The 26,681-nt window shown below is 52.4% G+C and overlaps 1 protein-coding gene across 2 annotated transcripts in view; it reads right to left on the minus strand.

The window, feature by feature from the left end:
* ERI3 (ERI1 exoribonuclease family member 3) overlaps positions 1-26,681 on the minus strand; it is a 140,942-nt gene that overhangs the window by 19,319 nt on the left and 94,942 nt on the right. For both annotated transcript variants that reach the window (XM_069862991.1, XM_069862992.1), the window contains exon 7: positions 22,870-22,969. In XM_069862991.1, the coding sequence (XP_069719092.1) occupies positions 22,870-22,969 (100 nt within the window). The remainder of the gene's footprint in view (positions 1-22,869; positions 22,970-26,681) is intronic.

Raw genomic sequence — 26,681 nt, forward strand, 5'->3', positions numbered from 1 at the left:
CTTTTGGTATTTAAAAAAAACCCATTAAATTAAATGGCCGAGATATTGAGGCTTAAGCAATGGCTGCTTCCAGTGCACAGTAACTACCAGCCTCATTACTGGGACGCCGATTCCAGCAGTGGAAGGCACAGACCCATGCAATGTGGCCGGCGCGGCTCTAACGCTCCCCCCCAGCTCACAAGCTGTGGCTGAGACGATCATCAACAGCCATGAGCGCACAGCTCAATGCAGGATCGGCACGGAGCAGCAGCCCAACGGTGTGCTGAGCTCCTGGCTCTCCAAAGCATCCTTGTTGGATCGGAAGTGTGGGTCTGGAAGCCAAAGGAACATTCTATGCCTTTGGCTCAGTGAAAGGAGCAGCCAGAGTGGGACAGTCCCACACTGCAGGAGATCAGGGTGACATCCACCCAGGTGCTTTGGTCCCTGTTCCTTGGGGATCCCACAGCGCTTGCACTGTCCGCACTCGGAGAGCTGTGTGGGCGCGCAGCTCCCATCAATGACTATGAGGCGGCTCCAAATGCAAGCTCGGCTGGTACCACTTTTCCCTGGGGACATCCCCAGAGCTGGCACCTTGCACGACTCCACGCAAAGGAGCTCTCCTTCACCACAGACCCAGCAGCACTGCCCCGCTTTGCATTCAGTGCCGTAATACAATAGAGAGGCCAACAGTACTGCTTTCACCTTACTTTACTTGTTTGTTTAAATTATTTACACTCCTCAGATGCAAGATTGCTCTCCAAAAGGAGCATCCTTTTGGCTGCTGCAGCTTTAAAATGACTTGCATCCATCACTCAATCGCTTTCAGGTCAAACACACGCTCCTGACTTAATGACCACATTTCCACAGCAACAAATCTGTCACTGCTGTTTGTTTAAAGCCAACAATCTGTAGGAGCTCTGTGTGCAAGGATTGAATTAACTCAGCAACTGAATGACTGCGGTGCCAGATCATTCAAATTGCACCTTTCCTAAGATCTTCCAGCAATGTTAATTAATGTTCCTTGGGTGATGTGCAACATGCTGCAGTGCACAGGGTTGACAGCGAGAGCAAAACTTGATCCCTGCAGGTCTGGCGCCACGGGAGCTGGGATCCTGGATGCCCCAGCCCAAAGAGCACATTGCAGGGTTGGGGGTTCAGGGAAAAACAGGGGCTGGTGGCTCCCCCTTGTTCTGACATGACCTATCCCAATTCTCCCCAGAGTTTAGCAACTCAGCCCAGATATTTCATGCTGGATGTCTGATTCATGTTGATTTTTTTCCCCAGGAAATTCCAACATGAACTGTTAATATGTTGCCATCAACAAGAATGAAAAAAATGTCGCTATTTCCCTTAAATTCCAGCTGTTTGTTGTTGGAGGGTTTTTCTGTGCATGTCCAGATGTTTTGGCACAGAGTCTTGAAGTCTGTTGGGAAGGTAATTTTGGGGCCAGGGAAGGTTTTGGATTTCCCACTGGGTTTTCGCTAACTTTGGGCAAAGCCAGCCCTGCCCATGGCCCTGGGTGGCTGCACGTGCACTGACACCCAGCCCCAGGCCAGCTTCCCTGCTCCCAGCTGCTGAAATCCCCCTGAAACCCACTGCAGGCACCTGCGCAGGGAGCAGGGATCTGGCTCTCCAGGCGCTCGATGACTTCCCCAGGAAGTGCAAGGGAGGAAACCGCTTCATTGAAACACTTGCCAACAAGAGCTGGAGTCGGGGAGCAGAAGCAGGAAGAAACAGAGACAGGGAGTTGGTGGGGAGAGCTGAAATGATACCAGAGAATTGTGGGAAGGGACCAGGACAAGGAAACGAAGACAAAGAGCTGAGATGGGGAAGCAGACTGAGGCTGGCAAGGGCTAGAGAGAAGGAAGGAAGGAGTGGAATTCAATCCAACACTAAACCACCTCGGTCTCCTGCTGCTCTCCACAACCTGTGGCTACTCCAGTCCTTGTCCACCAGTAAGTCCTTGGCTTAATGGTCCCTGTTTGTCTGGAGCATTCACACCACCATGGAGCAGAACCAGGGTTGACTGGGGGGTCAACCTGGAGAGCTAAAGCCCTCCCCCAGCCTCCCCTCAGCTTGCTGCCATTGACTGGGGCACCGTTCTAATCTCCACCTGCCATTGATTTCAATTCAGCTCCAATTTTCTTCTTTGACCTTCTCTCCTCCAGATCCCGCTAGCAAACAGAAGACAAATCCTCAAAGATCCTCTTTGTTTTCCCCTGCGATATTCCAGTGTGCCCCAGTCCCAGGCTAGGGAAGGTGATGGCCGATGCCTGTTGGAGCTTATACAATCATGCACAGAGACGCACACATCGCTGCCCACACAGATACCCTCCCCTGGGCACGTTTGTCCCAGCTCCAAAATGGGGAGTGAAGCGTTGATGCTCAGACACTGTACAGCAAAGCTACTTCTAGACGGTTCCCTCCAGGACAGCTGCTTTTTTTTCTAGTAGCCTCTGGGTCCAAGGGGGCGTTAGGGAATGCTCCTGACTGTGCCTTGGTCTCTGCTGCAGTTTGCATCCAGCATCCTCACTGCCGGGAGGATCTTCCTCTGCCCACCCCAAAATTGGTCCCTCCACGCCAAACCCCAGCCCTCTGTGGGCTGGGACGTTTCAAAGGCAAGTGGAAGGAGACGAGCTGGCCATGAGCTATGGGAAGATCTCTCCTTCGCTGTGTCCCTGGGGCCATGGATCAGGCACAGAGACTGGAAGCGCCTGCTTCCAGCTCCCCGATGCCCCCGATGCTCTGTGCCGTGATCTGGAAGGGGAACCAGCCACTCGGAAACAGTTAAAATCAGATTGCAGTGTGCTGGCACAGACAAGGAGGAGAGGGTCCTAGACAGTGCCTGGGAGATGTCTCAAGAAAGAGACGCTGCCAGCACTGCAGGGAAGCTGTTGGGGGGCACACGATGGGAAAGGCATTACCCCTTAACGCCCACCCATTCCTGTCTCCCCCAGATGAGTAGGAAACCTCCGCCAAAGCTTCTTTCTCGAGAAAGCCTGCATGCCAGAATTTCAGCCCTCCCGAGGCCCTTCTTTTCCTGGCAGCAATTCACTATGTAAAGAGGCTGGATATTTATAATTATGCTCAAAGTGGCCACTTTGAAAATCTATATGTCTCTAGGCTCCCTGTACATCATAATGTCAAGCCTGTGAATGGAGGCATCCATCAGAGGCCTCACATCACAGACCTCGGAGCTGTGATAAACACTTGGGAAATGCTCGCTGAACCCCGTGTCCCACTGCTGCCTTCTGGGGAAGAGCCTTGGTCTTTGGAAGGTGTCCCCATGGGGACTTCTCCAGGAGGGATGCCATCGGGTGCTCGGGAGTCACTGATCAGAGACGAGGACAGGAGCCTGGGTTCCTCTAGCAAGAGGCCTCCCTGCTGACCACTGCTGTCCCCCAGGAAGAGAGGTTTTCCTCCAGGTGAGACCATCCCAGCCATCACCCAGTTCCCATGCCGTGGGCACGATGTCTGCAAGAAGGCAGCGTCCACCTCTTAGTGTCTGGGAAAACCCCAGTGCTGGGAGCCCCAGAGCTTCAAGGACAGGAGGACAGACCCCTCAAACACCAGCTCTGCTCTCAGACATCAGATCCCCATCCCTTGGCCTCATCAACCCCAGGATATCATGAGCTTGACTGAGAAGGACTAGGTGAGTGACAGAGCAGGGGTGGGCTCTCAACCCCCATTCCCAGCATGAAAACCACTGTCGGAGCTGACGTCTCTTCTCCGGGACAGCGAACATCAGAGCTGACCCCGAAGCCACGCTCCAGCCCACTGCTCCTCCATGCTCGCAGAGAGTTCCTACCACTCCTCTCCTGATGTGGGGATACAAAGCCCACCCCTTTGCATCACCTCCTTGAAAAAGGAGGCAGGTGCCCTGCCAGCGAGACGCTTCCAGGAGACCGGGAACGCTGCTCTGCCGGCAGCGTGGCAAGAGGACACGTAGGCTTCGCTAACGCTTTGCCCAGGCTGTTCTTAAAAATTTATTACTCTGTTGCAACATGAAAAATAAGACAGAGAAGTAATCATTAGTATAACTATAACTCCCCGTGCAATAGTCCCACTTGTAAATTGAGATTTATGATTGCAGCTGCCGATATTTTAGAGGCTGGTGCAGGCAGTGGTGGCAGCACAGCCCACATACGCGCTGCCCCGCCGCAGTTACAGTTTATCACAATCTGCAGAGATTATTGCAATGAATAATACACAACAGGCTGGCAGTGAAGAACTATTCCCGATCAAACGCTTCTGTAAACAACTGAATAAATAATATTGCTCAGCCCTCCTTTAGACCCCTTGGAGGCCCAGGGAAATCTCTCATTACTCAGCAGGAGAGGCAGCGGGGGCTTCAGAGATGCCACGAGGGAGGGATGCGGTGACTCTGGGCAGTCACTGGTCATCCCAGGGACTGGCATTTGCCAAGCAGACAGCTCATCCTCCTATTTTTTTTTGGCAGAAAAGGATGCTGAGATACTGAAAATACCTGCTCAGGGCACCACAGCTCCACACGCAGCCAGAACAACCTGCTTGGACAGACAGATGCTAGCCCAGACAGACAAGTATCGCTGTCCTCTCTTCTGCTTGGCAAGGCTTTTGCTTGCTTCTGATATTGAGTTGGCAGCAGGTAAAGAGCAGGTTCAGGGGCAGCCTGGCCCGCAGGCAGCCAACCTCGGTCCGCAGCAGGGACGGGGCCGTTGGGACTGAGCCCACCTGGAGCAAGAGTCCACGCGCTTCCTGAAATGTCAGTAAGTAATGCAACGTGATCAGGGTTGTGTGCCAGCAGCTGTAGAAATGGCATTTCTCACACTGCTCGGAAGGATAAAGTTCAGCTCCACGACGCCCTGGGTTCCCTGGCTGCAGCGAGCTCCAGCTCAGCCACCGTGTCATGCTGCCACGGGCAACAGGGCTGTAGAGACCCGGGCCCAGAGGGCGAGCAGGGGGGATTCACCCCTTCCCCAGCAATCAGAGAACAGAACCATAGAATCACAGAATATTCTGGGTTGCAAGGGACCTTTACAGGTCATCCAGTCCAACCCCTCTGCAGAAGCAGGGACAGCTTTAACTCTATCAGCTCCAATTAACCTCCTCTCTGGGCAACCTGTACCAGTGTTTCAACACCCTCAGTGTGAAAATTTTCTACTTATGTCCAGTCTAAATCTCCCCTCCTTTGGTTTAAAACCACTCCTCCCTCTCCTGTCCCTGAACTCCCTGATAAAAAGCCCATCCCCACCTTTCCTGGAGCCCCTTTCAGTACTGGAAGGGCTACTATCCTTGGAGCCTCCTCTTGTCAAGGCTGAACAACGCCAACTCTCTCAGCCTGTCCTCATAGCAGAGGTGCTCCAGCCCTCTCTGATCATTTTCATGGCCTCCTCTGGATGTGCTCCAACAGATCCACATCCTTCCTGTGCTGAGGACTCCAGAGCTGGAGGCAGGACTCGAGATGTGGTCTCACGAGAGCAGAGCAGAGTGGCAGAATCATCACCCCCCATGATCTGCTGATCACACTGCTTTTGATGCAGCCCAGGATGCTTCACCACGCAGAGGTGCCTTATTTACCCTCCAAACATTTATCCTCAAAGTAAGTGGAGAAGGGACCCAAAAGAAGGGAGGGTCATAACCACTTCAGGCTATAAACCAGCCCTGCAGTAGCTCTCCAACATTTCAGAGACCTCACACCATGCTTTCCAAGGGTGGGTGCCCACATGCCTCTGCCCAAACACCCCTGCGCAGGGAGCATCTCCCTGCAGCTGCATCCCGCCTGGTGCCAACCCCCAGGTTTGCTCCCCGCTGGTTGTCCCCAAGGACGGGCCCTGCTGCAGCTAGAAAAGGACGAGAGAAGCAAAGCAGGAAAGTTTGGATCCCTGCCTCAGCTTCTCTACAGCATCTATATGTGTGTAGGAATCAGCTCCAATTAATCTCCCTTCAGCTTGGCCCGCCCGCTTCATTACCTCCCCTTGATGAGAACCATCAGTGGGGCCTGTATGATTTTGCTAATTAGCCTCACTTCGTTTATCATTTCCATTTTCTCCCAGAGACGCTCGGCTTGCTGGGCGACAGCTTCATCTCCCGCTGAAACAATGCGGCCCCTTCTGTGCCTGTCTCACTTAGCGCTGTCACCGCAGCCATTATGAAATTGGGGTTTCATTTACACACTAATTAAACATTACAGCTTGTTCACAATTACAACATGGGGATGAGGAGGTAACTAATTACTTAAGAAATGAGCTAACATTTATCTCTGATTCCTCTCCCCCCCCGCAACCCCAGCCCCGCCGCCCTCCTCTCCAATCAAGATTAGAAATTGTTGTTCGATGGTGGCAGCCCAGCGGGCCCCTGCCCGCCCCGGCGTGTGCCGTGTCCCCTTCGAGGGCCCGTACTGAGACCTCGGCCCAGGGACAATCCATCAACCCCTAATTGCAGCGGAGATGATGGGATCCACGGCAGCGGTGCGTGGCGTTGTGCCAAATGGTGACAAGCCGTGATGCTAGGGATGCAGCTGTCCCAGACACCCCTGCTCAGCGATGCAGGGGACCTGGGACAGCCCAGTCACGGTGGCAGCAGGGACTGAGGCGCTTCCCGGGCACCACAGAGTCCTGCAGCTACCGGGCTCTTACCCGTCGGGTTAACACCTGGTTCTGCTGATTGATGAGAATCATAGACTCATAGAATCACCAGGTTGGAAAAGACCCACTGGATCATTGAGTCCAACCATTCCTATCAAACACTAAACCATGTCCCTCAGAATCTCATCCACCCATCCCTTAAACACCTCCAGGGAAGGCAACTCAACCCCCTTCCAGGGAAGCCTGTTCCAGTGCCCAATGACCCTTTCCGTGAAAATTTTTTTCCTATTGTCCAGCCTAAACCTCCCCTGGCAGAGCTTGAGGCCACTGGGAGAAGAGCCCAGCTCCCTCCTCTCTACAATCTCCTTTCACGTAGTTGTAGAGAGCAATGAGGTCTCCCCTCAGCCTCCTCTTCTCCAGGCTAAACACCCCCAGCTCTCTCAGCCGTCCCTCATAAGGCCTGTTCTCCAGCCCCCTCACCAGCTCAAGCAGCTCGACAGGAGCTGGCAATGTGTGCTCACAGCCCAGAAATCCAACTGCATCCTGGGCTGCATCCAAAGAATCGTGGCCAGCAGGGCGAGGGAGGGGATTCTGCCCCTCTATTCCTCTCTTGTGAGACCCCATCTGGAGTCCCATGTCCAGTTCTGGAATCCTCAACATAAGGAGGATATGGAGCTGTTGGAACGGGTCCAGAGGAGGGCTATAAGGATAATCTGAGGGCTGGAGCACCTCCCATACGTGGACAGGGTGAGAGAGTTGGGGTTGTTCAGCCTGGAGAAGAGAAGGCTCCGAGGAGACCTTAGAGTGACTTTCCAGTACCTGAAGGGGCTACAAGAAAGCTGGGGAGAGACTTTTTACAAGGGCATGGAGTGATAGGAATGGCTTTAACTCGGAAAGGGGAAGATTTAGATCAGACATTAGGAAGAAATTCTTCACAATGAGGGTGGTGAGGCAGCGGCACAGGTTGCCCAGGGAAGCTGTGGCTGCCCCATCCCTGGAGGTGTTCAGGGCCAGGCTGGATGAGGCTTGGAGCAGCCTGATCAGGTGGGAGGTGTCCCTGCCCATCGCAGTGGGGTTGAAACTGGGTGATCATTAAGGTCCCTTCCAACTCAAACTATTCTCTATGATTCTATGATTCTCTGCTCAGAGGCCAAGGGTGCCAGCTCACCCTCCACGGCCCTGCTGATGGGCAGCGCAGCCTGAAAACACATTTTCTTCAGGGAGGAATTAACATTTAAAACTGAGAACCATTAGAGTAAATAAAGCAGGCTGTCACTTGGAACCAAAGTGAACACCAAGGGTGGGCTTGGGACACAAACGCAACTGGAGAGACGTGTTCCGGGGAGCAGGCAAGGAGAGAGAGGCGGCAGGCATCCCTTCATTCATCCCTTGGGGTGGATGGCACAGGCAGGCTGGCACCCTGTGTTTGGCCTAGCAAGGGTGGGTGCTGATTCTGAGCTACAGATGGATTAGAGGACAGGGCAGTGGAGAAGGGCAACAGTGACTAGAATTGTCTTGGGATGGATGAGAGGATGCATGGTTGCTTGCAAAAGAGCAAGCCAGCTGGTTGGGGAGAGGCTGGAGAGACCAGGGATGACAGTGCAGTGCCTGGATGCTGCTGTGATCCCTGGATGCTGCTGTGATGCCTGGATGCCAGTGTGGTACCTGGACAGTGGTGCAATGCCTGGACACTCCTGCAGGCTCTGGGAAAAGGCAGCATTGCCGCAGGGCTTTTGAAACACAAGAGACTCCCCCATAAACAGCCCTAAGCACTGGAAATGCTCTCAGAAAAAAATACCTAGTTCAGCACCAGGCAATTAAGGTTCTTTTGCAACTCTTAACCCGTGATTTTGAGACAAAGAATTTGGCCTTGGCATAATTTGAACTGCTAATAGCTTTCCTGATCCGAAGTCAGAGAACTGAGCTGAAGTGCAGGCACAAAAAAAAATCACCTTCCCTGTATGGGAGAGAATTCAGAGCTGCTCTCCGGGTGTGAGGGGATGCTCTCTTCTTCCCTCCAAGCAGCTTAAAAAATAATGATCAGGAAACAGTTAAGCAAAAAGGGGGGTGACTTGATGGTTTTAAAAAAAAAAAACACCTCACACCACTTTATAATAATAGTAACAACTCATTCCCATAGTTTTTATCCTTCCTGTCTTTAGCCCACAAAAAAAAAAAAAAAAGAAACCCTGAGCTAAACTACTGACACTGGCTGGGAGCTTAGAACTGCCGCATCAAACAGAGCCCTTGAATCTCCTGAACATAATTGTGCTGCCCTCTAACCTCAACCTTCAATCAGTGCAGTGTAACTATCTCATTTTAGCCTACAGGACACACCCCTCTGCTAACTAGCAGCCATATTCTTCTCATTAGGAGACTGCTCTGGATGGGAGCGCGGAGGCAAAGCCGTTGTCTCGCTTTTTCTCTCCCTCTCTGCCTCTCTCGGCTGTTTTATATGTACCTCTGGAGGGGGAGAGCACTAGCAGAGAGCTTTGTAGGTGCTGGAGATGGCCCAGCTGCCAAGCCCTCGGTCCCCTGGGCACACAAGCAAAGTCGAATCGCTGGTCCTTGGTTGCCTGCTGCCGTCGAGGGGTGAGCAGGACAGCAAGGGGCAACACAGCGCTGGGGCACAGCAAGGAGGTCTGCACGGAGACAGCTCCTCCAGCAAGGTGGTCGCTCCCCACGTACATTGCAGGCCTATATGTAATTAACAGTGAGGCTAATGACAGTGGGATAACTTACCCAGGGCTACCAGGTGCTCTCCGTCACTGGGGGGTTTTGCATCACGTCACTGGGTAGGAGGTTTTTCATGGTTAGAGATCAGCTTGGCATCGTGGGGCGATGAGGAAGGATGCTTCTGTAGCCCACCTGGCACAGCAGCCCCGTCCGCTGATCTGGCTGCCTCTCTGGGCCACCACCTGGCACTGAGTGCACCTTTAGCAAGTTTGCAGATGACACTAAGCTGAGTGGAAGCATGGATCTGCTGGAGGGGCAGGGAGGCTCCAAAGGGATCTGAACAGGCTGGACCGCTGGGCTGAGACCAGTGGCATGAGGTTAAACAAGGCCAAATGCCGGGTCCTGCACTTGGGGCACAACAACCCTGTGCAGCTACAGACTAGGAGAAGTCTGTCTAGAAAGCTGCCTGGAGGAGAAGGACCTGGGGGTGTTGGTTGACAGCGACTGACCATGAGCCAGCAGTGGCCCAGGTGGCCAAGAAGGCCAATGGCGTCTTGGCTTGGATCAGAAACGGCGTGACCAGCAGGTCCAGGGAGGTTCTTCTCCCTCTGTACTCGGCACTGGTGAGACCGCTCCTCGAATCCTGTGTTCAGTTCTGGGCCCCTCACCACAAGAAGGATGTTGAGGCTCTGGAGCGAGTCCAGAGAAGAGCAACGAAGCTGGTGAAGGGGCTGGAGAACAGGCCTTATGGGGAACGGCTGAGAGACCTGGGGGTGTTTAGCCTGGAGAAGAGGAGGCTGAGGGGAGACCTCATTGCTCTCTACAGCTACCTGAGAGGAGGTTGTGGAGAGGAGGGAGCTGGGCTCTTCTCCCAAGTGACAGGGGACAGGATGAGAGGGAATGGCCTCAAGCTCCACCAGGGGAGGTTTAGGCTGGACAATAGGAAAACATTTTTCACGGAAAGGGTCATTGGGCACTGGCAGAGGCTGCCCAGGGAGGGGCTTGAGTCACCTTCCCTGGAGGGGTTTAAGGGGTGGGTGGACGAGATGCTTTGGGACATGGTTTAGTGTTTGATAGGAATGGTTGGACTCGACGATCCAGTGGGTCCTTTCCAACCTAGTGATTCTGTGATTCAGACAACGCTCTGAGCCCCTGCTTCATGCCATCCCTTAGAGACCTCCAAGCACGTTAGGCAGACGCATCAGACAGCAGCATCAGACACAGCACCTTGGTCACAGCAGCACAGACTGGTGTATCTGCCCTTAGCAGTGACCGTGACCCTTTGCTGCCGCCTCCCCTCCATGCCCTGCACACCATCAGCACCCAGTTCGAGGCCCAGGCTGGGAGGAGCTGCTCAGGCTCCCAGGTTGGAGCAGGATTGCTCAGGGCTCTCCAGGACAGTGGGAAATGCTGTTGTCCCAGCACAGCACCTGCTGTGGGGCTCTCCTGCAGGACTGGAAACAAGCCAGAGCTCAAGCAGTTAATGGCACAGCTGGGATCAGCCAGGGCAGTGAGGGCTGCGGCTTTGGGAAGAACCTCACGCTATGGAGGATACAGAGGAGAGCAGATCCCTTCTGATTACACTGCAGACCTACAAAGCGCATGAAGCCACACTGGAAAACGACAGCAGTTTGGCTGGCACAGCCCTCCCCTCCTGCCAGAGCCCTTTGCCACGGGATTTCAACAAGTTAGCAACTGTGAGCAGGGCAGTGACACTGATTTATGGAAGAACAGGGCAAAACACAGCACTAGGCAGTTTTCGATGCCTCAGTGCCCGTCTTACCCATTCAGCAGCATCTTCCCCATCCAGGCCTCATCCCTACATCCTCTGCTGAGTTATGCTGGTTATTAACACACTCCAAGTTCGTTATCTTAAACAGGCCACTCAGGACACGGGGCAGCGATCCTTAAACCAATTAATGCGATCCTTTGATTTCAGGGGAGAATGAAGAGGTGACTGTCAGCACAGCGGCGAGGCAGGAGTTACGGGTCAGAGCTTTACAGCATAGAGGTGCCCCTGAGCTCTTAACAAGAAGTGGGAGCCAGCGGACAGCTGCCAGACCCGGCTTCTGTCAGAGCTCTTCTCCACATCCTTAGCCCCAGCCTAGCACTGCTTCTCAGGCACCAGGGAGAGCAAAGGAAAGCAGCACTGCAGCGCTTACCGGGGGTCTGGGGCTGTTGGAATGGGTCCAGAGGAGGCCACAGAAATGATCCCAGGGCTGGAGCACCTCCCATAGGAGGACAGGCTAGGAGAGTTGGTGTTGTTCAGCCTGGAGAAGAGAAGGCTCCAAGGAGACCTCAGAGCCGCTTCCAGTACTGAAAGGGGCTCCAGAAAAGCTGGGGAGGGAATTTTCCCAAGGCCTGTTGTGACAGGACAAGGGGTAATGGTTTTAAACTATTGGATAGGAGAATTAGACTCGATATAAGGAAGAAATTTTTTAAAATGAAGGTGGTGAAACACTGGCAAAGGTTGCCCTGTCCCGGGAAACATTCAAGGCCAGGTTGCATGGGACTCCGAGCAACCTGTTCTAGTTGAAGATGTCTCTGCTTCTGCAGGGGGGTTGGACTGGATGACCTGTAAAGGTCCCTTCCAACTCAAAGCATTCTGATTCTATGCCAAAAGAACCTCTGGAGGAGAGCAGCGATGGTCATGTCACAGCGCTCATCCTGGCACAGCAGATGCGTGGCACGGACGGAGGTTCCATTTGCCACGGCAGGAATGGCCACGGTGCTGGTGGTGTTCAGCCTGAGGCCCATGGGCACCCTGGGGTGCCAGGGGTAGCAACACCCCATGGCCCAAAACTTTCCTCTTTTTCTTTCTTCGCTTGGCTATTTTTTAAAGCAAGTTCTCTCTTAGCGAAGTCTTTCAGGGGAGGTGGAGAGAGAGTAGGAAGCCAAAGAGAATCATCTTGCTAGTCAAAGCCTTTAACAACTATTTTTAATATCAGGCAGAGGAGCAGGATTTTGAAATGAAACAGCCGGTGCCTCTTTGATGGGCAAGCTACAGATCTTGAAACAAGGTCCATTCCCTCCTCCTTCACTAACTAACAGCCATATTTCTCTCATTAAAGACAATCTGGCCATATTTTCAAACTTCTTAACAAGGCGATCACCGTAATTTGAGATTTCTATTATCCATGCTCCTATTACAGCAGTCTTTTAAGCAGCTGGCTTTTTTTTTTCTGCTTTCTTTCCCCAACTTTGTCTCTCCCCTCAAACTGCCATCAGTGATAATGACGTGCAGGAAACAAGAGCACCAAGAACCATCTTCTCTACCCCCTCCTTCTTTTTTTGGTACTAGGCTGTGTGTGGGTAGCAATAAGGAATAAAATAAAAAGCGAAATGAAGTTTGGTTATCTCTTATCTGGAGTTTGGTTTTTAATCCGCCCAGGAGCGCAAACGAAGCCAATGCACCTTATCTCCCCCATCGATCATGGACAACCCCCCCCGACAAAGACCCCCAGCTCTCTCCCCTTCCCAAAGGCGCCTGGCCACGGCCGCCCCCTCCCTGCCCCATTAGTCCTTCGCTGGGCTCTGCCAGATGGATGCAATTTGCATAATATCACCAGCGGAGGCTGGCAGATCAACCGGGGTCAGGCTTTGACATCTCCAGCACAGTCTATCTCCAAGTGCTAATTTGGACTGCATTGATCTCTCTTTCTGATTTCTTTGTCATTTACGTCTGCAACGGTTTGACAGGAGATACGGAGAGAGACAAGGGGGGAAAAGAAGGGGAGGGGGGGGAGAAGAGGAGAGAAACAAAGATTGTAGTTACAGATGTCTTTAAGGGAAAAACCAGATTAATCCAAGGACTCCTCTGAGGGTCGCAGCTTTGAAACATCCTAATTATCCTATTCTTATGAATTCCTGTACAGACTTAGAGGGGGGTCTTGTCAGGGAACTCGGAGGAATGGAAACTTGTTAAATTGCGGTGTAGTCTCTCCAGACGGCTGCTACCCCTTCCCCTCCCGCACCTTGCAGTCATTTCTCATTAGGTGAAGCGGGGCAGCTTTAAACCTGGCATCCCTCGCTGTCAGAGCCTTCCCTCCATAGCTCTGCCACTACTCTTGTTAAAAACAGATCTTTGGTTAAACTTGAGCAGGAGTCTTCCCTCCTTGCAGCGAGGGATGACAACCACCAGCCCTACGCTGCCTGGGGAGGTCGGAGCTGGGACAACATAGATGTCTAATCCCTGGGGACAAATGTGGACGGGCAGGTTTGTGGACACATTACTGTTGTAGGACAGCATGATGGTAAAAGCCACCTTCCCCCCAAGTCCACTGCAGAGCAGGGGAAGCAATCAGCGCTCTTAACTGAGATGTTTATGTTCATTAACAGGAAACTCTTCCCCTCCTCACAGGTAAGGGAAGACGTGCTACCATTTAGCCTCGTCTGGGACTCGTCGCAAAGAGACACCAAGGCACCAAAAGAATCCACAGGGAAATCAAAATGTCACTTGGTGTTTTACGTTGCTACTTTCTACAGAAAAAGCTCTCTAGAAAGTTAATGATCTTCCAAGGCCTCTCACCTAACACGTGTCTCGCTGTGCCTGAGGATGCATCACAGCACGTTGGCAGTGTTGTTTGTTACAGTGGCAGGAGAACAAGCTTTAGTAAAAATGTTTTACCCACCCAGCACAATGTGGGACGGAGCTTGGTGAGTGCAAGGGTTTTTTGGCAGTGTGGGACAGGGATATTTTGCAAGGCTCAACCACAGGGCTGGACAAACAGCCAACAGTGGGATGGGTCCAAGGCACAGCAAGGGATTCTTTAGTACAGATCACGTCTGCACGCTCCTGGGTTTGGGACTCGTTGATTGTAAGACAGAGCATAGATTAAAAAAAACATCAGCTTCTCCCCGTGTTCCCAGTAACAGTTTAGAGTGATATGAAAAACTTGTCTCAGAGGTTTGTCATCTGTCACTGGGGAAAATAATTGAGCCAGGTGGATCACAGCTGGTTTGGGAGTGAGGGACAGCAGATCTGGTCTTCTTGCCAAGCGGAACAGTCCCTACTGCTGGTGGGAAAAGTCAAGGGAAAGCCTAAAACCAGAAGGCAAAGGAAGTGGGGGTACAGCAGCAGCCACGCCAAAGAACGTCTCAAGGACAACGGCAGCCAGGTCTGGGGCTTGAGACAGATGTGCCCCAATCTAGAGCTGGGCTTCCCAGGCATTGAAGCATGGCAAACAGCAGGTAATCCAGAAATCCCTCTTAAATCTTCAGCCTGACACTGGTGCCGCAAATGTAACTGCTACCAGCAAGAAGACAGGGCTGCACCTACATTCCACACATCTCGAGTGAGCAGGCAGCCTGGCCTGTCCCAGGGCTGGGAAGAGCACATGGCAGCATCCCAACTTTTCTCAGGCAGCCAAAGCCTTGCAGCCCATCTCACCCTCTCCTCCAAAGGCTGCTCTCTCCAGGGACCGCAAGCCCGCAGATGAAGAGCAAGGTGTGATGAACCCATCATACCCCTTCGGCAGGGGCAGCGAGGTTGGGTGAGCACGTGTGCCCCCATCCCAGCGGGCGTATGACCAACTTTCGCAGGGTAGGATGGAGGGGTGAGCGCAGTCAACACAAACACTCAATCATCCTTCCTTTCTTTCTTCTGCGCCTCCTTTGTTAACTGCAGGAAACAGCTGAAAGACCTTGAGTTTCCCATTGTAACGTGTATGGGAACAGAGCTGCAGTGATCAGAACATACCCCCCGCTGCTCCCGGGGAAAAAGGGAGAGCAGAATCCTTTCTAAAAAGGGTTTACGATTAGAAGAGTGTTCTGTCACTCTGGCGCGCAGTAATCCACTGCGCCACCAAGTCCCTTCAGAGAGATGTCGAAAACTTAAATGACTGAAAGCAAAAGAGCCCCAGCTCAGGTTCCCAGGCAGCCAGACATCCTAATTATCTTTAGATCCACTCCCACATGGAGGGGAGAGAGCACACAAGAGTGAAAAAAAAAAGGAAAAGAAAAGAAAAAGAAAGAGGGGGGGGAGAAAAAGACTGTCACATTGCTTTTTTCTTTTTTTAAAAGCTTGTCTCCCCTCGCTGCTTTTCCAGCTGTGACACCTCTCACGGTAGTTAATTAGAATCATGTCACCGCGCTAATGTGCTCTGACTGGACTCTGACAGACACGCGTCCTCCAACTGGCCGCCCAGCCGACCCTTCTTCCCCAGCCCTCCTCGGGGATGCGGGGCTCGGTGTTCAAGGCAGGACCCCTCGCTGCCCTGTCCCCGGTCCCTGCATCCTCCCTCCCTGGGTGCCGGGACACGCTGCCTGGCCGTGACACCCGGCACACAGCCGCTCCACCTGTTCTGGATCCTCCTGACCTTTATAAGCGCTAATTCAAAATGACACTGCTCATTTGATGACATTTCTGTTGATTTTTACTTAAGTCTCTTTTAATTATTTAACTTGGAGTCTTTCCCCTTCTGCCTTGGGCTGGGGCCGCTGTGTGCAGGGCAGCGGTCCCGAGGCAGCCCTGTGCCCCTCTCTGTAGCACAGAGCCCCGCGCTCGCCTTTTGCTCTCGGCATCCCTGGCCAATGGATGGAGAGGTGCAAACGGCACCACAAATAACCCAAGAATGAGGTTTTCCAAGGCTTTTCCCATCCTCTGGGAAGGACGAGCAGGGTGGGGTGGAAACCGGTCAATAAAACAGAGGGGAGTTTCACAAAAAAGTTGTCCCCGTCCCCTTGTTCCTCCTGCCCTATTGGATGCTCCAAGGGTGACTGGGGATCTCACAGATGAGAGGCAGCTGCAGGTGTCCCTGCACCCCTGGAAGAGACAGGAAAATGAAAGGGGGAAAGGAAAGCAAGGAAGAATGAGAGGAGGCTGAAATAAAGATAGTAAGCTGTCAGGACCATAAGCTGCCAGGATCACATTAGGAAAAAATTTTTCACAGAAAGGGTCATTGGGCACTGGAACAGGCTGCCCAGGGAGGTGGCTGAGTCCCCTTCCCTGGAGGTGTTTAAGGGATGGGTGGACGAGGTGCTTAGGGGCATGGTTTAGTGTTTGATGGGAATGGTTGGACTCGATGATCCTGTGGGTCTTTTCCAACCTGGTGATTCTATGATCACATGCTCCCAGCACCTTGCAGGGTGACGCAAAGCCTCACCAGCCCCCGCTGAGCTCCAGGGGGAGAGAGGCAGCGCTGACAGCCAAAGGCACCCATTACAGCGGGCGGCCCCTCATCTGCCACTGCACTTAGCAAGCGTGGCCCTCACCGCCCTCTCCTTCAATGTCAGAGCAGAAAGCAGCCTGGCGCTGCTGGGACACGAGCAGGCAGAGCGGTGTGGGGAGAGGGATGGCTCTGTCGGTCAGCAAGCACCCCAGCAGGCGCTGGCGTGGCTCCCCGCAGCAGTGGCAGCTCGCGGTAGTTAATTAGAATCGTGTCACTAAGTAAATGCGCTCTGACTGGACTCTGACAGACGCTCACCTATGACACCGGGGGCCAGGAGACAATCCACATCAAACTACTGCAGTGTGACCCTTTTAACACAAAGAGTAAACTCACTGCACATCGAGTTGAAGCTCATTAAAACTGTCTACTATGTGAGCATCCCATTAACCTCACTGTTAAAAACACGCAATTCCTCTTCTTCTTTCCGAGGCCTAATTAATGCTCTGGATCAGGAACAATATCACATTCTAACCTTCTGAGATTTCCAATCAGTAAATGAAAAGAGAGAGATGAAGCCAGGAAGGCACGGTAGCTTGCAGGGTCGCTCACCACACGGGCTCCTGACCTGCCCAGGCAGGTAAGGCTTTCCATTTGGCACGGCAGAGATCTCTACGGAGGGAGCATGGCACAGGTGAAGATGGAAGATGTGGAAGCTCACAGCTCATAGGATTACACCAGCTGGTGTAAAACAGCCCAGTGAGGGCATCGTGTCAAGACAGGTGCTGTGATGGGACCAGATCTCCTGGTTTCCTGGGGTGAATATGCAGGTTCACCAGCAAGAGACAGCAGCCTGGTCACCCTTTTTCCCCAAAACAGAAAAACAACCCCTAAACAGGCACTCAAAACTAAATCTAAAGTTGTAATAATCTGTGTGCTAAAGCTTAAACCTTAAAGATTCAATTATATTTAGTTAGATTAAAAAAGACCAGTGGCAAGGGGTAACACCATGTTTTAGAGACAGTCAATACACTGGAGGCAGAAGCAGAGCTGACAAATGAGAAACAAACTTCCCCAGCAGCAGCTGCTTCTCAAGATTTGGAAACTTTTTACCATTTTTCAGTGTATTTTCAGTTCAATAAGTGGCTCCTTCAGAGCTGAGAAACAACAAAGGACTGAAAAAAAAAGAGGTGTCCCTTGCATCTTTTCCATAATCAGGGAAACAAACAAACCAACAAGCTAAGGTGGAAGAGGAGGAGACGTGCTAATTGTAAAATCTTTAAAGGGTGGTTTCCAGAAACATTCCTTCAACTCACCAGTCGCTTCCTGCTTTGGTTTCACGCACTAGGTGTTTTCAACTAAGAACCGTTTTGAGATTTACTTTTACTTCTGTACTGAGTATAGGAGAGGGAGACGGGATTTTACTAATAACACCAACTCAAGTTTAACAACTGGGCACTGGTAAGGAGAGCTGCACTTTTTTGGATAGGTGCCGGTCAGTAAAACACCTTTTTTAGGGAAACGAGTTAAGAAAGAAGAGATGTAAAAATGGGGAAAAAAAATCAATTACTGAGTTCAGGTGCCCTGCTGGCTGATTTAAATCACAATTACAGCCTGGGATTTTAATCCTTCTGATTTATAGGACAAGATAGGATGAGAAGATGAGAGGGAATGGCCTCAAGTTGCTCCAGGGGAGGTTCAGATTAGATATTAGGAAAAATTTCTTCACCGAAAGGGTTATCAAGCACTGAAATAGCTGCCCAAGGAGGTGGTTGAGTCGCCATCCCTGGAGGTGTTTAAAAGATGGGTAGATGAGGTGCTCAGGGATACAGTTTAGTAGTGGAGAGGTACAGTTGGACTCGATGATCTCAAAGGTCTTTTCCAACCAACCTGTTCTGTGATTCCATGACAAAAGTCTCTGAAACTCAGTAGAGAGCCCCCAACACAAGAACCCAGCCCCAGTAGTACAAGAGCCTGTGAGCATTGGTCTTTGCTTGCCAAGACCCCATTACAAGCTGCAGCTCTTTCTTGGCAAGCAATGCTTCAAGCTCATGTTTTAAGAACTGCAACTTGCACGTCTGTTAGATGAGTAACTTCTTGGCAAGACACAACTTTGTTTTCTTGAGGGCAATGAAAACACAAGACAAAAAAGAAGTTCCTCATCCCAAGATCCTACCATGCTAGAGCTGACACCCATCTGTGTTTGAGGAGAGACGATAGCTGCAGAAAGTCCTCTGTGGTCCTCAGAGCCACATTATCAACCCAAGGAAAGTCTGGGAAGAAAAGGTTTCACTCCTCTTTTGCTCCTTTCCCAGCGCCCAAGAATTTTCTTTATCCTTACTCTCTGGAGCAGGACTTTCCTACCTCCTTATTCTGCCCGGCACTTCTCATCAAGCTGAAATATTGATATTTCCTCCTTTACCTAATCTTTTATCTCCCAGGAAAACAGCTGCAGCAGATCCTTACCCATTCAAGCCCAAGGGAGCTGTATTTGCAATGTATACAAATACACTTTGCTGTATTTCATAGAATCATGGAATGGTTTGGGTTGGAAGAGACCTTAAAGCTCATCCAGTTCAAATCTCCCCTGTCATGGGCAGGGACACCTCCCACTGGACCAGGCTGGTCAAGACCCACACAACCTGGTCTTCAACACTTCCTGGGAGGGGGCATCCACTCTGGGCAAGGTGACACAAAACACTTTACTAACTCCTCAACAACATTTGCAGCTTGCTTGCTCGTGTAGAAACCACACGAAAGCTGGAACATGAGCCCTTGTTGAACAGCTCGCTTCTGTGTAAGCAGCATATGTCCCAGCAGATGTGGTCCAAGACTCCATGCTCCATCACCAGCCCCTTCTGCCCACATGCAACAAGTGCTAAAGGTGAGGTTTCTACCTGGAACCCAGCCCTGGCCCTGCAGGGTGTTGAGCTCCCTGAACTCCCAGATTTTGCACAAGAGGAAGGAGAGGAGGTGAAGCGTGGAGTGGGATTGGTCCCAGAGCAAGCCAAGTGCAAGGATTTGGAGCAGATTTCTGCTGAACCAGTGAATCAGAGAGTGATTTAGAAACAAAGCAATACACAACCGATCAAGCAAGACAGCAAAATTCCTCGCAAATCATTTGCAGAAACAAGTGGCCATCCACTGCAATTTTTCTGTCAGATCTGAAGGGAAACATCCATGCTGCACGTCCCCTCATAAGTGAGCCTGCATCCCCCCAACTGCTCCCACACTGCCAGGAAAGGGGCCATGTGGAGGCTCTCCTGCATCATACAGTATTTGTGAAACCCCTGTGGCTGGCACACACGTTGCCTTGATGCTCCCTCCTTGATGTTTGCAGACTTGTGGACATCAATGACTCACAAGGGTCACGAAAATCAGAGGCTGACTCTGGTTACACCCACCTTGGGCTACGGACTGCCTTCCCCGTCAGCAACCCAGCTTCCCTTGAGCTTGTTGCACCCTAGGACTGACCAAAAAAGAGAAGCGAAGCTCTAGAACGTGTGAGATCATCCCCCAGAGCCACAGATAGCTCCAGTCTCACTGTGGGCAGCAAGAGGTGGGCAGGCAGTGTGTTTGAGTGTTCTCCACTCTCTTCTCCAGAAGCAGTCCCCAAGAAGGGAAGGTTTAGGCTGAACTAATGTTTTAAAATTTTAAAAATTTTTCACAGAAAGGGTCATTGGGCACTGGAACAGGCTGCCCAGGGAGGGGGTTGGGTCACCTTCCCTGGAGGGGTTTAAGGGACAGGTGGATGAGGGACATGGTTTAGTGATTGATAGGAATGGTTGGACTCGATGATCTGGTTGGTCTTTTCCAACCTGGTGATTCTATGATTCTATGATTTATTTGGCTGAGTGGGCAGGGCTGTTGTAAGGAGCAAGTCTCCTTACAGCGAGGGAAGGAAGAGGAGAGCAGCCCAGGTCAGGAAAAGGGATGGCTTCTCCCAACCTTGAAGGAAAAGCAGTTGAGAGCATGAAGAAAGGAACTGGTGAAGACTGCTCAGGTCACGGGGTGGCTGTCTGCAATTGGGAGGACCGTGCCCAGTCCCAGTGGCTGAAACAGGAGGACTCAGCTGTGTGGGACCAACATTTGCTCCAGGACAAGGCAGCAAAGCCGGACCAAGGAAGGCAGGCTGTCTCTGCAGTGAGCAGTCCCTCCTCAGCCCTTGGCCTGGGGTCCTCTTGGGCTGTCACTAGAGCCAACACTTGATCCATGACTAGGACCTGAAAAGTCATCAGCCTGGAAGACAAAGTGGCCAGAAGGCTGGTGTGCTGACAAAATGTCATGCAGCCACCAGCATCACCCCAAGCCTTCTCCCAGGAGGGATGCTGGATTACTATTAATGGTTTTAAGCTGAAAGAGAGGACATATAGATGAGATACTAGGAAGCAACTTTTTCCTGTGTGGATGGGAAGGCACTGGCCCGTGTTGCCCAGGGAAGCTGTGGTTGCCCCATCCTTGGAGGTGTTCAAGGCCAAGTTGGATGGGGCTTGGAGCAGCCTGATCCAGTGGGAGGTGTCCCTGCTTGTGGCAGGGTGGCTGGAACTGGATGGGCTTTAAGGTCCCTTCCAACCCAAGCCATTCTATGATTACCAAAGCCAGCAGCCCTGACATCACAGGCAGCAGCTGTGCCTGGGACTCCCAAGCTGGCCAGGCAGAGAAGCCATTCAAAGGGCTGTGCCTCCAGCTCACTCCCAGGGGCTCAGCCTGCAGTAAAGCCACCAGGCACGGGATGCCAGTGGCTGCTGTCTCTGCAGGCAGGGGAGGATTGCAGATGCCCAGGGCAGAGCTGCTCTAGATCCAGGCCAAATGGAACAGCCTGCAGCTGCAACACAAAAGGCACGTGCAGACTGCTGGTGGTGCCAGGGAGATGGAGATTGTCACAGAACTGGCCTGGTAGCCTTCAGAGCACCCACGTAAACCCCCTTCCGAACACTGTATTAAAGGCAGGTTTGCCTCTGGGATGGAGCACTGCAAGAAGGGAGCTGGGCTGCTGGTCCTTGACCTGCTGCTTTTCTGCAGGCACTTCTCCCCTGTACTGGGGAGAGCTGGGAGTGTATCCATATGGAGGGAGTTTGACAGAAATGAAAAAGCAAAACCCTCCTAAAATACTGGAACAGGGAGGGACATGAATAACATCTCTGTGAACTCCATCAGGCACAGACTCTGGTGCAAGACAATGGCACTGATAAAAGTATGGGCAGAAACCACTGGCAGACAGATGATACTCCAGAGCTGTGGATGCTTTGTCAGAGTAAGAGATGACAGCAACAGCGAGCTCTTGCCATAAATAAATTGAGGAAAGACATGGCACAAACCAACCCTGCATCCCCAGGAGACCCTAGGAAAAGCCCAAGCCCTAGAGCAGGACACGCACACACAACTCCTGCAGTCCCCACTCCCTCCATGTGACCCTGCCAACGTGGCACACAAGCAAGGCAATCTGCTTCCAGGCAAGGAAGCAAATTTTAATGCTACCTCTGTCAATAATGCAACCAGATCCATAGTTCAAAAGGAGCTTGCTAATTAAAAGCTGGTGAGCTTTAAATAATTCATCTCCTTAACTTGGATTGATTGGAGAGTTTAATGGTTAGAGTCTTGAAACGACATTAAACAGCCTCCTCAAGGCCCAGGTAGCAGGTGACTTTTCCAAGTAAATCTTACCTCCACGCAAACTTTAAAACTCACAAGTCACCATGGATGAAGGGCTTGAGAAGCAGAAGGAATCTGACCACTGCTCTGCGAGACCTAACGCCCCACAGAGAAACAAGACAGGCAAGAGCAATGCAGCCCTGAGTTACAGCCCTGCTTACAGCTCAGTAAATCTGAGCTCCTGCCTGCACCGCAGCCTGCAGATACTCAGTCTCAGTGTTCTGGGCCAGGTCTCCTTCCCCACACCCCTTTGATCCCTGGTGCAGAGGAGCTAGGGGAAACACATGGCTGTGCCACTATGCACAGTAGTCTCAGTTTTTTACCTTGGAGCAGGCTATGGGACCATGAAACTCATCACATGTGTGAGCAAATGGGACGATGATTTGGTTCCCCAGCTGGGGTTGTGCATCTTCTCTTTGCAGCCTGTTTGCAGCAAGCTCCCGAGGCTGCACTGCCTGGCGGAACCTCCATTCCAAGGACAGATGCAGCATCCAGAGCAGCTGGAGGACTGGTCTGACGGAGAGCATCCTGCCCAGCCTGGGCACCCCTGACCTGTGCTCCAGGCACAGTGTGAGCCGTGGCACTATCCACGTCCACCCCAGCCTGAGCACTGCCAAGGGGGCCAAGGAGGGGAGGAGTTTCCCAGCCAGAGGGACAGGCAGGTGTGTTTGGCACACTGGGATGTGCCAGGGACAGAGAGAAAGTGAGAGCTCACCTATGTGCCTACGCCGCCCTGACACATTTTTGTTCCTTCCACCAGTCAGAGACCCTGCAGCCCTTCGGCTGCTCCCAGCGCCCCAGTCTGCACAAGCTGTCAGAGCTGAGGCACATCCCACAGGCCCGGAGCAGCAGCCGCAGGGATGGGATGGGCGCAGGGCAGCATCACTCACCTATCCCGCTGTGAGGCCTCCCTATGTGCTGTAGGTTCAGTCCTTTGTTCATGTCTAAGAGCCCGTTCTTTGGCCAACTCCCCATGGCAAAGCTGTATGCCTGGAAGAGAGAAGAGAGGGTCAGACAGGTGCACAGCCCATGTGCAGACACGTTTTGTACTCGTCCAGGCCCGGCTGCTCCCAGCGGTGGCGCAGGTCTGCGTTCGCTGTGTTCAGTGTGGACCCACGCACCACCCATGCAGCAGCTCTCCTGGAGCTGCCTGCATAAAGCACCTTCACCCTGGCCTGTCCCGTCAGATGCTCCTCAGAGATCTCCAGGGCCTCTGGAGGCTTTCTGTACTGTGACAACACTGCCGAGGTTTGCTGGGGACTGTGCCACAATGGCATCACCCGAGGCCACATTCGCTGCGCTGGAGCGAGAGAAGGTTGTGAGCTTGTCGCACATCCATGAGTTGCTCCAAGATCATCCCCCCATTCCAGCATTACCAAGGACTGGGTTGGCAACAGAAATCACTGGGGGTTTGGAAAGGGGTGCCCATGCCCAGGCTGGACTGGCCACCAACTCCCTTCCCCTCCAGCAAGCACAGCTCTCCCAGCCTCCCCTTCCCATCCCCTGACCCCACTAGCCTTGGGGTTCTCCATCACTGGAAGAAACCCCACTGGGAGCCAGTGCCGCACACCCCACTGCACAGAGCCCACAGCCTGGCCGGAGGGAGCTGCTCCACCTCTCCCGTATCCCCTGGCAGAGCTTCCAGCAGGAGCGAGGCAGCTGGGAGCCCAAGCAGCACAAAAACCCACCGGACAAGGCAAACATGAAAGCCGCCGGGCCTCCATGTCACACACATGGGCTGTAATTACAGCCTGACAGGCACGTATCTTCTTCATCTTGAGGAATTAAGCTCAGTGCTGCATTGTGAGCAGTAAGAAGGGCGCGTGGGCTTAGCGTCGCTCACGCCGGTGCTATCTCTGCTGTCGTGAGGGCCATTGTCCCCTGATGAGATCAGGTCAATCCAGCAGCCCCTATCTCCCTCCTGCAGCGGGGATCATCACTAACTACAGCAGTGGAGAGGCATCACCAACACCGTCTGCGGGCTGGGGACTCTGGGGGAGATGCTCTCTGCGGTGAGAGAGCAGGGCTGAACGGGGCGGGCAGAGCTGAGTGGTGTCCCCCACCAGCCCCCCACCCACCCGTGTGCCATGGGGACCTGCTGCTAGTCCCTCTGTCCCCGCTACCTGCTGCTCTGCCCAGCCCCCAGGCAGCCCCCGAGGAGCCACAGGGCTTGGGGGAGTTAATTTACTACTGGCCTACGCAACCATTCATGCTGGTTTGTTACTCCTGCCTTAGCAAAACAGAGGGCTCCACAGATAATTAATAGACAGCATTGCTAATCCTGTTGGGAGATGATTAGCAATTAAAACTCCTAATTAAGTCTATGCATAATTCACTGAAATTACCCTTTGTGTACACAACGGGGAGGTTTCCTTTGCTTTCAACAAACACGCTCTCGCTCTCATATCTTCATCATCATGGCTGGGACGCAGGCTGGGTGGCTGCAGGGAGCCAGGGGTCGGCTTGCAGGATGGGACCCTGCCACCCACCTGCTGGGAGGCCCTGGGTGGTGACAGCAGTGGCTCTGATTGTGGCTCCCTCTCCTGGGTTCCATCCCTAAAGCAAGCCTAGGCACAGCGCAGGAAGGTCCCGACGCTCAGCACCAGCAGGTAGAGGCCCAGGGCTGCTGGCAGTGGGGGGCATCCCTGGGGAAAGAGTGTCCTTGCATGCTTCGGGGGACGACACATGGGACAGAAAGGGAGCAGGGCTGTCCCTGCACCAGGTCACAGCAAGATCTGTGCTTCTGTATCTCAGGCTGCCTTCCCAGACCAGACACATCGCTCAGACCCTGGCCAGAAGCAACTGAAGTTGCATAGCAGGAGGTTGGCATCATCCTGGAAAAGGACAACTCTGCAAAGCTGACAGCTGGGTGCTAGCGTCAACCCAAGCCTGCGTCCTCTGGCCCTGCAGCAGCAGCAGCGGGGAGACGGTGGCACATGCCCCAGCCCCATAGAGTCATAGAATCATAGAATCACCAGGTTGGAAAAGACCCACTAGATCATCAAGTCCAACCATTCCTATCAAATACTCACCCATGCCCCTCAGCGCCTCGTCCACCCGTCCCTTAAACACCTCCAGGGAAGGTGACTCAGGTGATCAGCCCCATCTTTGCATCTCGTTTTGCTTTCCCGATCAAGGTCATTCCGTACAGCCGCAATACCTGAGCAAACTAGCTAAGCAGCCGGGGTGGAAGTTGGCCTGACCACTGAAGGTCAAGTGTGCACTTATGCATATTCAAAGCTGCCTGCAGGATCGATCGAGTTTTAATTGTTTTTCCTGGGGTTTTGGAAGGAAGTGCCAGGGGCATTGATCAGTCCTAGATGAAGCCGAGCACACTTCAGGGCTGGCAGGGACCAGCACTTTGCTGCAGGCAGAGGGAACCGCGAGGCAGAGATGATGGTAGGCAAGGGCAGAGGCCAACCAGCCCCAGTTGGGAGGAGGAGCCATCGCTGGGCTGCGTTGGAAAATAAAGTTTTTTAATTAAAATTGGCAATTCTGAGCCGCTTGCCGGCAGCAGCCACACAATCAAAAGCAAGGAGCTGTGTCGTTTAATATTTAAAGACAACGTTTAATCTTTAAACAGGAAAGTTCTTCTTCTGACTGTTAAAGCGCAGCAGAAAGTGCCGGAGGCTCCGTGACGCAGGGCTCCCCAGCCCTGGGGTGGCTGGGGCTGCTGGCTCACCGCAGCCGCTGGGAAACGCTGTCTGCAGCCACTCTAACACTGGCTCCATCACTGCTCCACCCAACATGGTCACCAGCAGCGGTGCAGCCCCCTGCGCTTCAGCATTTATCCCTGCAGCAAACTGTGAGGAGGTCTCAGATGCCCCTGGTTTGCTTGCAGGCCAAAGGATTTAGAAAAAATGTGCTGTGAGGGTGGTGAGGCACTGGCCCAGGTTGCCCAGAGAAGCCATAGCTGCCCCATCCCTGGAGGTGTCCAAGGCCAGGTTGGATGGGGCTTTGAGCAACCTGATCCAGTGGGAGGTGTCCCTGCCCATGGCAGGGTTTGGAACCAGATGGGCTTTAAGATCCCTTCCAAGCCAAACCAGTCTACGATTCTATGAAACATGCCATGAAACCCTTTTTTGCCATGAAATCACACTAATTTCTGCCTCTCTTTGGTTTAGTCCCACTGTTGCAGGGACTGGGTTGCTCCCTTCTAGGTCATACACTGAAACAGAACCAGGACCCACGGCATTTTATTTTCACCTGCATTTTAATTGATATAAACACAGGCAACTTTTTAAAAAGCTATTTTAAAATTGTTTCAGCTAAAATTCCGATTTAGAAACAAACTCAATGCCTCTGATCTGCTATAAGCCACCCAAATGATGTTTGCAGAGTAATTTTCAAGCAGCTTGAACACAATTATTTCCATTTGTGCCAGCTCCTAGAAAGGTCTCCCTTTTTTCCTGTTTCAGTTTGTAATTCTATAGAGGCTGCATTTACCTCCCTGCTGCTCTGAAGCCAGATGATTATTAATTATATTTATTTACTTATACAATCCCATAGGCATACACAGCAGTTCACAGACAAATACCACCCTAGGTCCCTGATGTAGGGATCTCGAATCAAAGGTAATCAGACACTCCTGTGATAAATGTGAGCTAACAGCACCAGGAGATGAGGAACATACTGTGTTTCCAAGCACAGAGCCAACACCATGGATATCGCACACTCTGTTAAAAGTGCTGGGATGGAAAGG

The sequence above is a fragment of the Phaenicophaeus curvirostris genome, chromosome 8 (assembly GCF_032191515.1).
Source record: "Phaenicophaeus curvirostris isolate KB17595 chromosome 8, BPBGC_Pcur_1.0, whole genome shotgun sequence".
In the NCBI taxonomy this organism is placed as follows: Eukaryota; Metazoa; Chordata; class Aves; order Cuculiformes; family Cuculidae; genus Phaenicophaeus; species Phaenicophaeus curvirostris.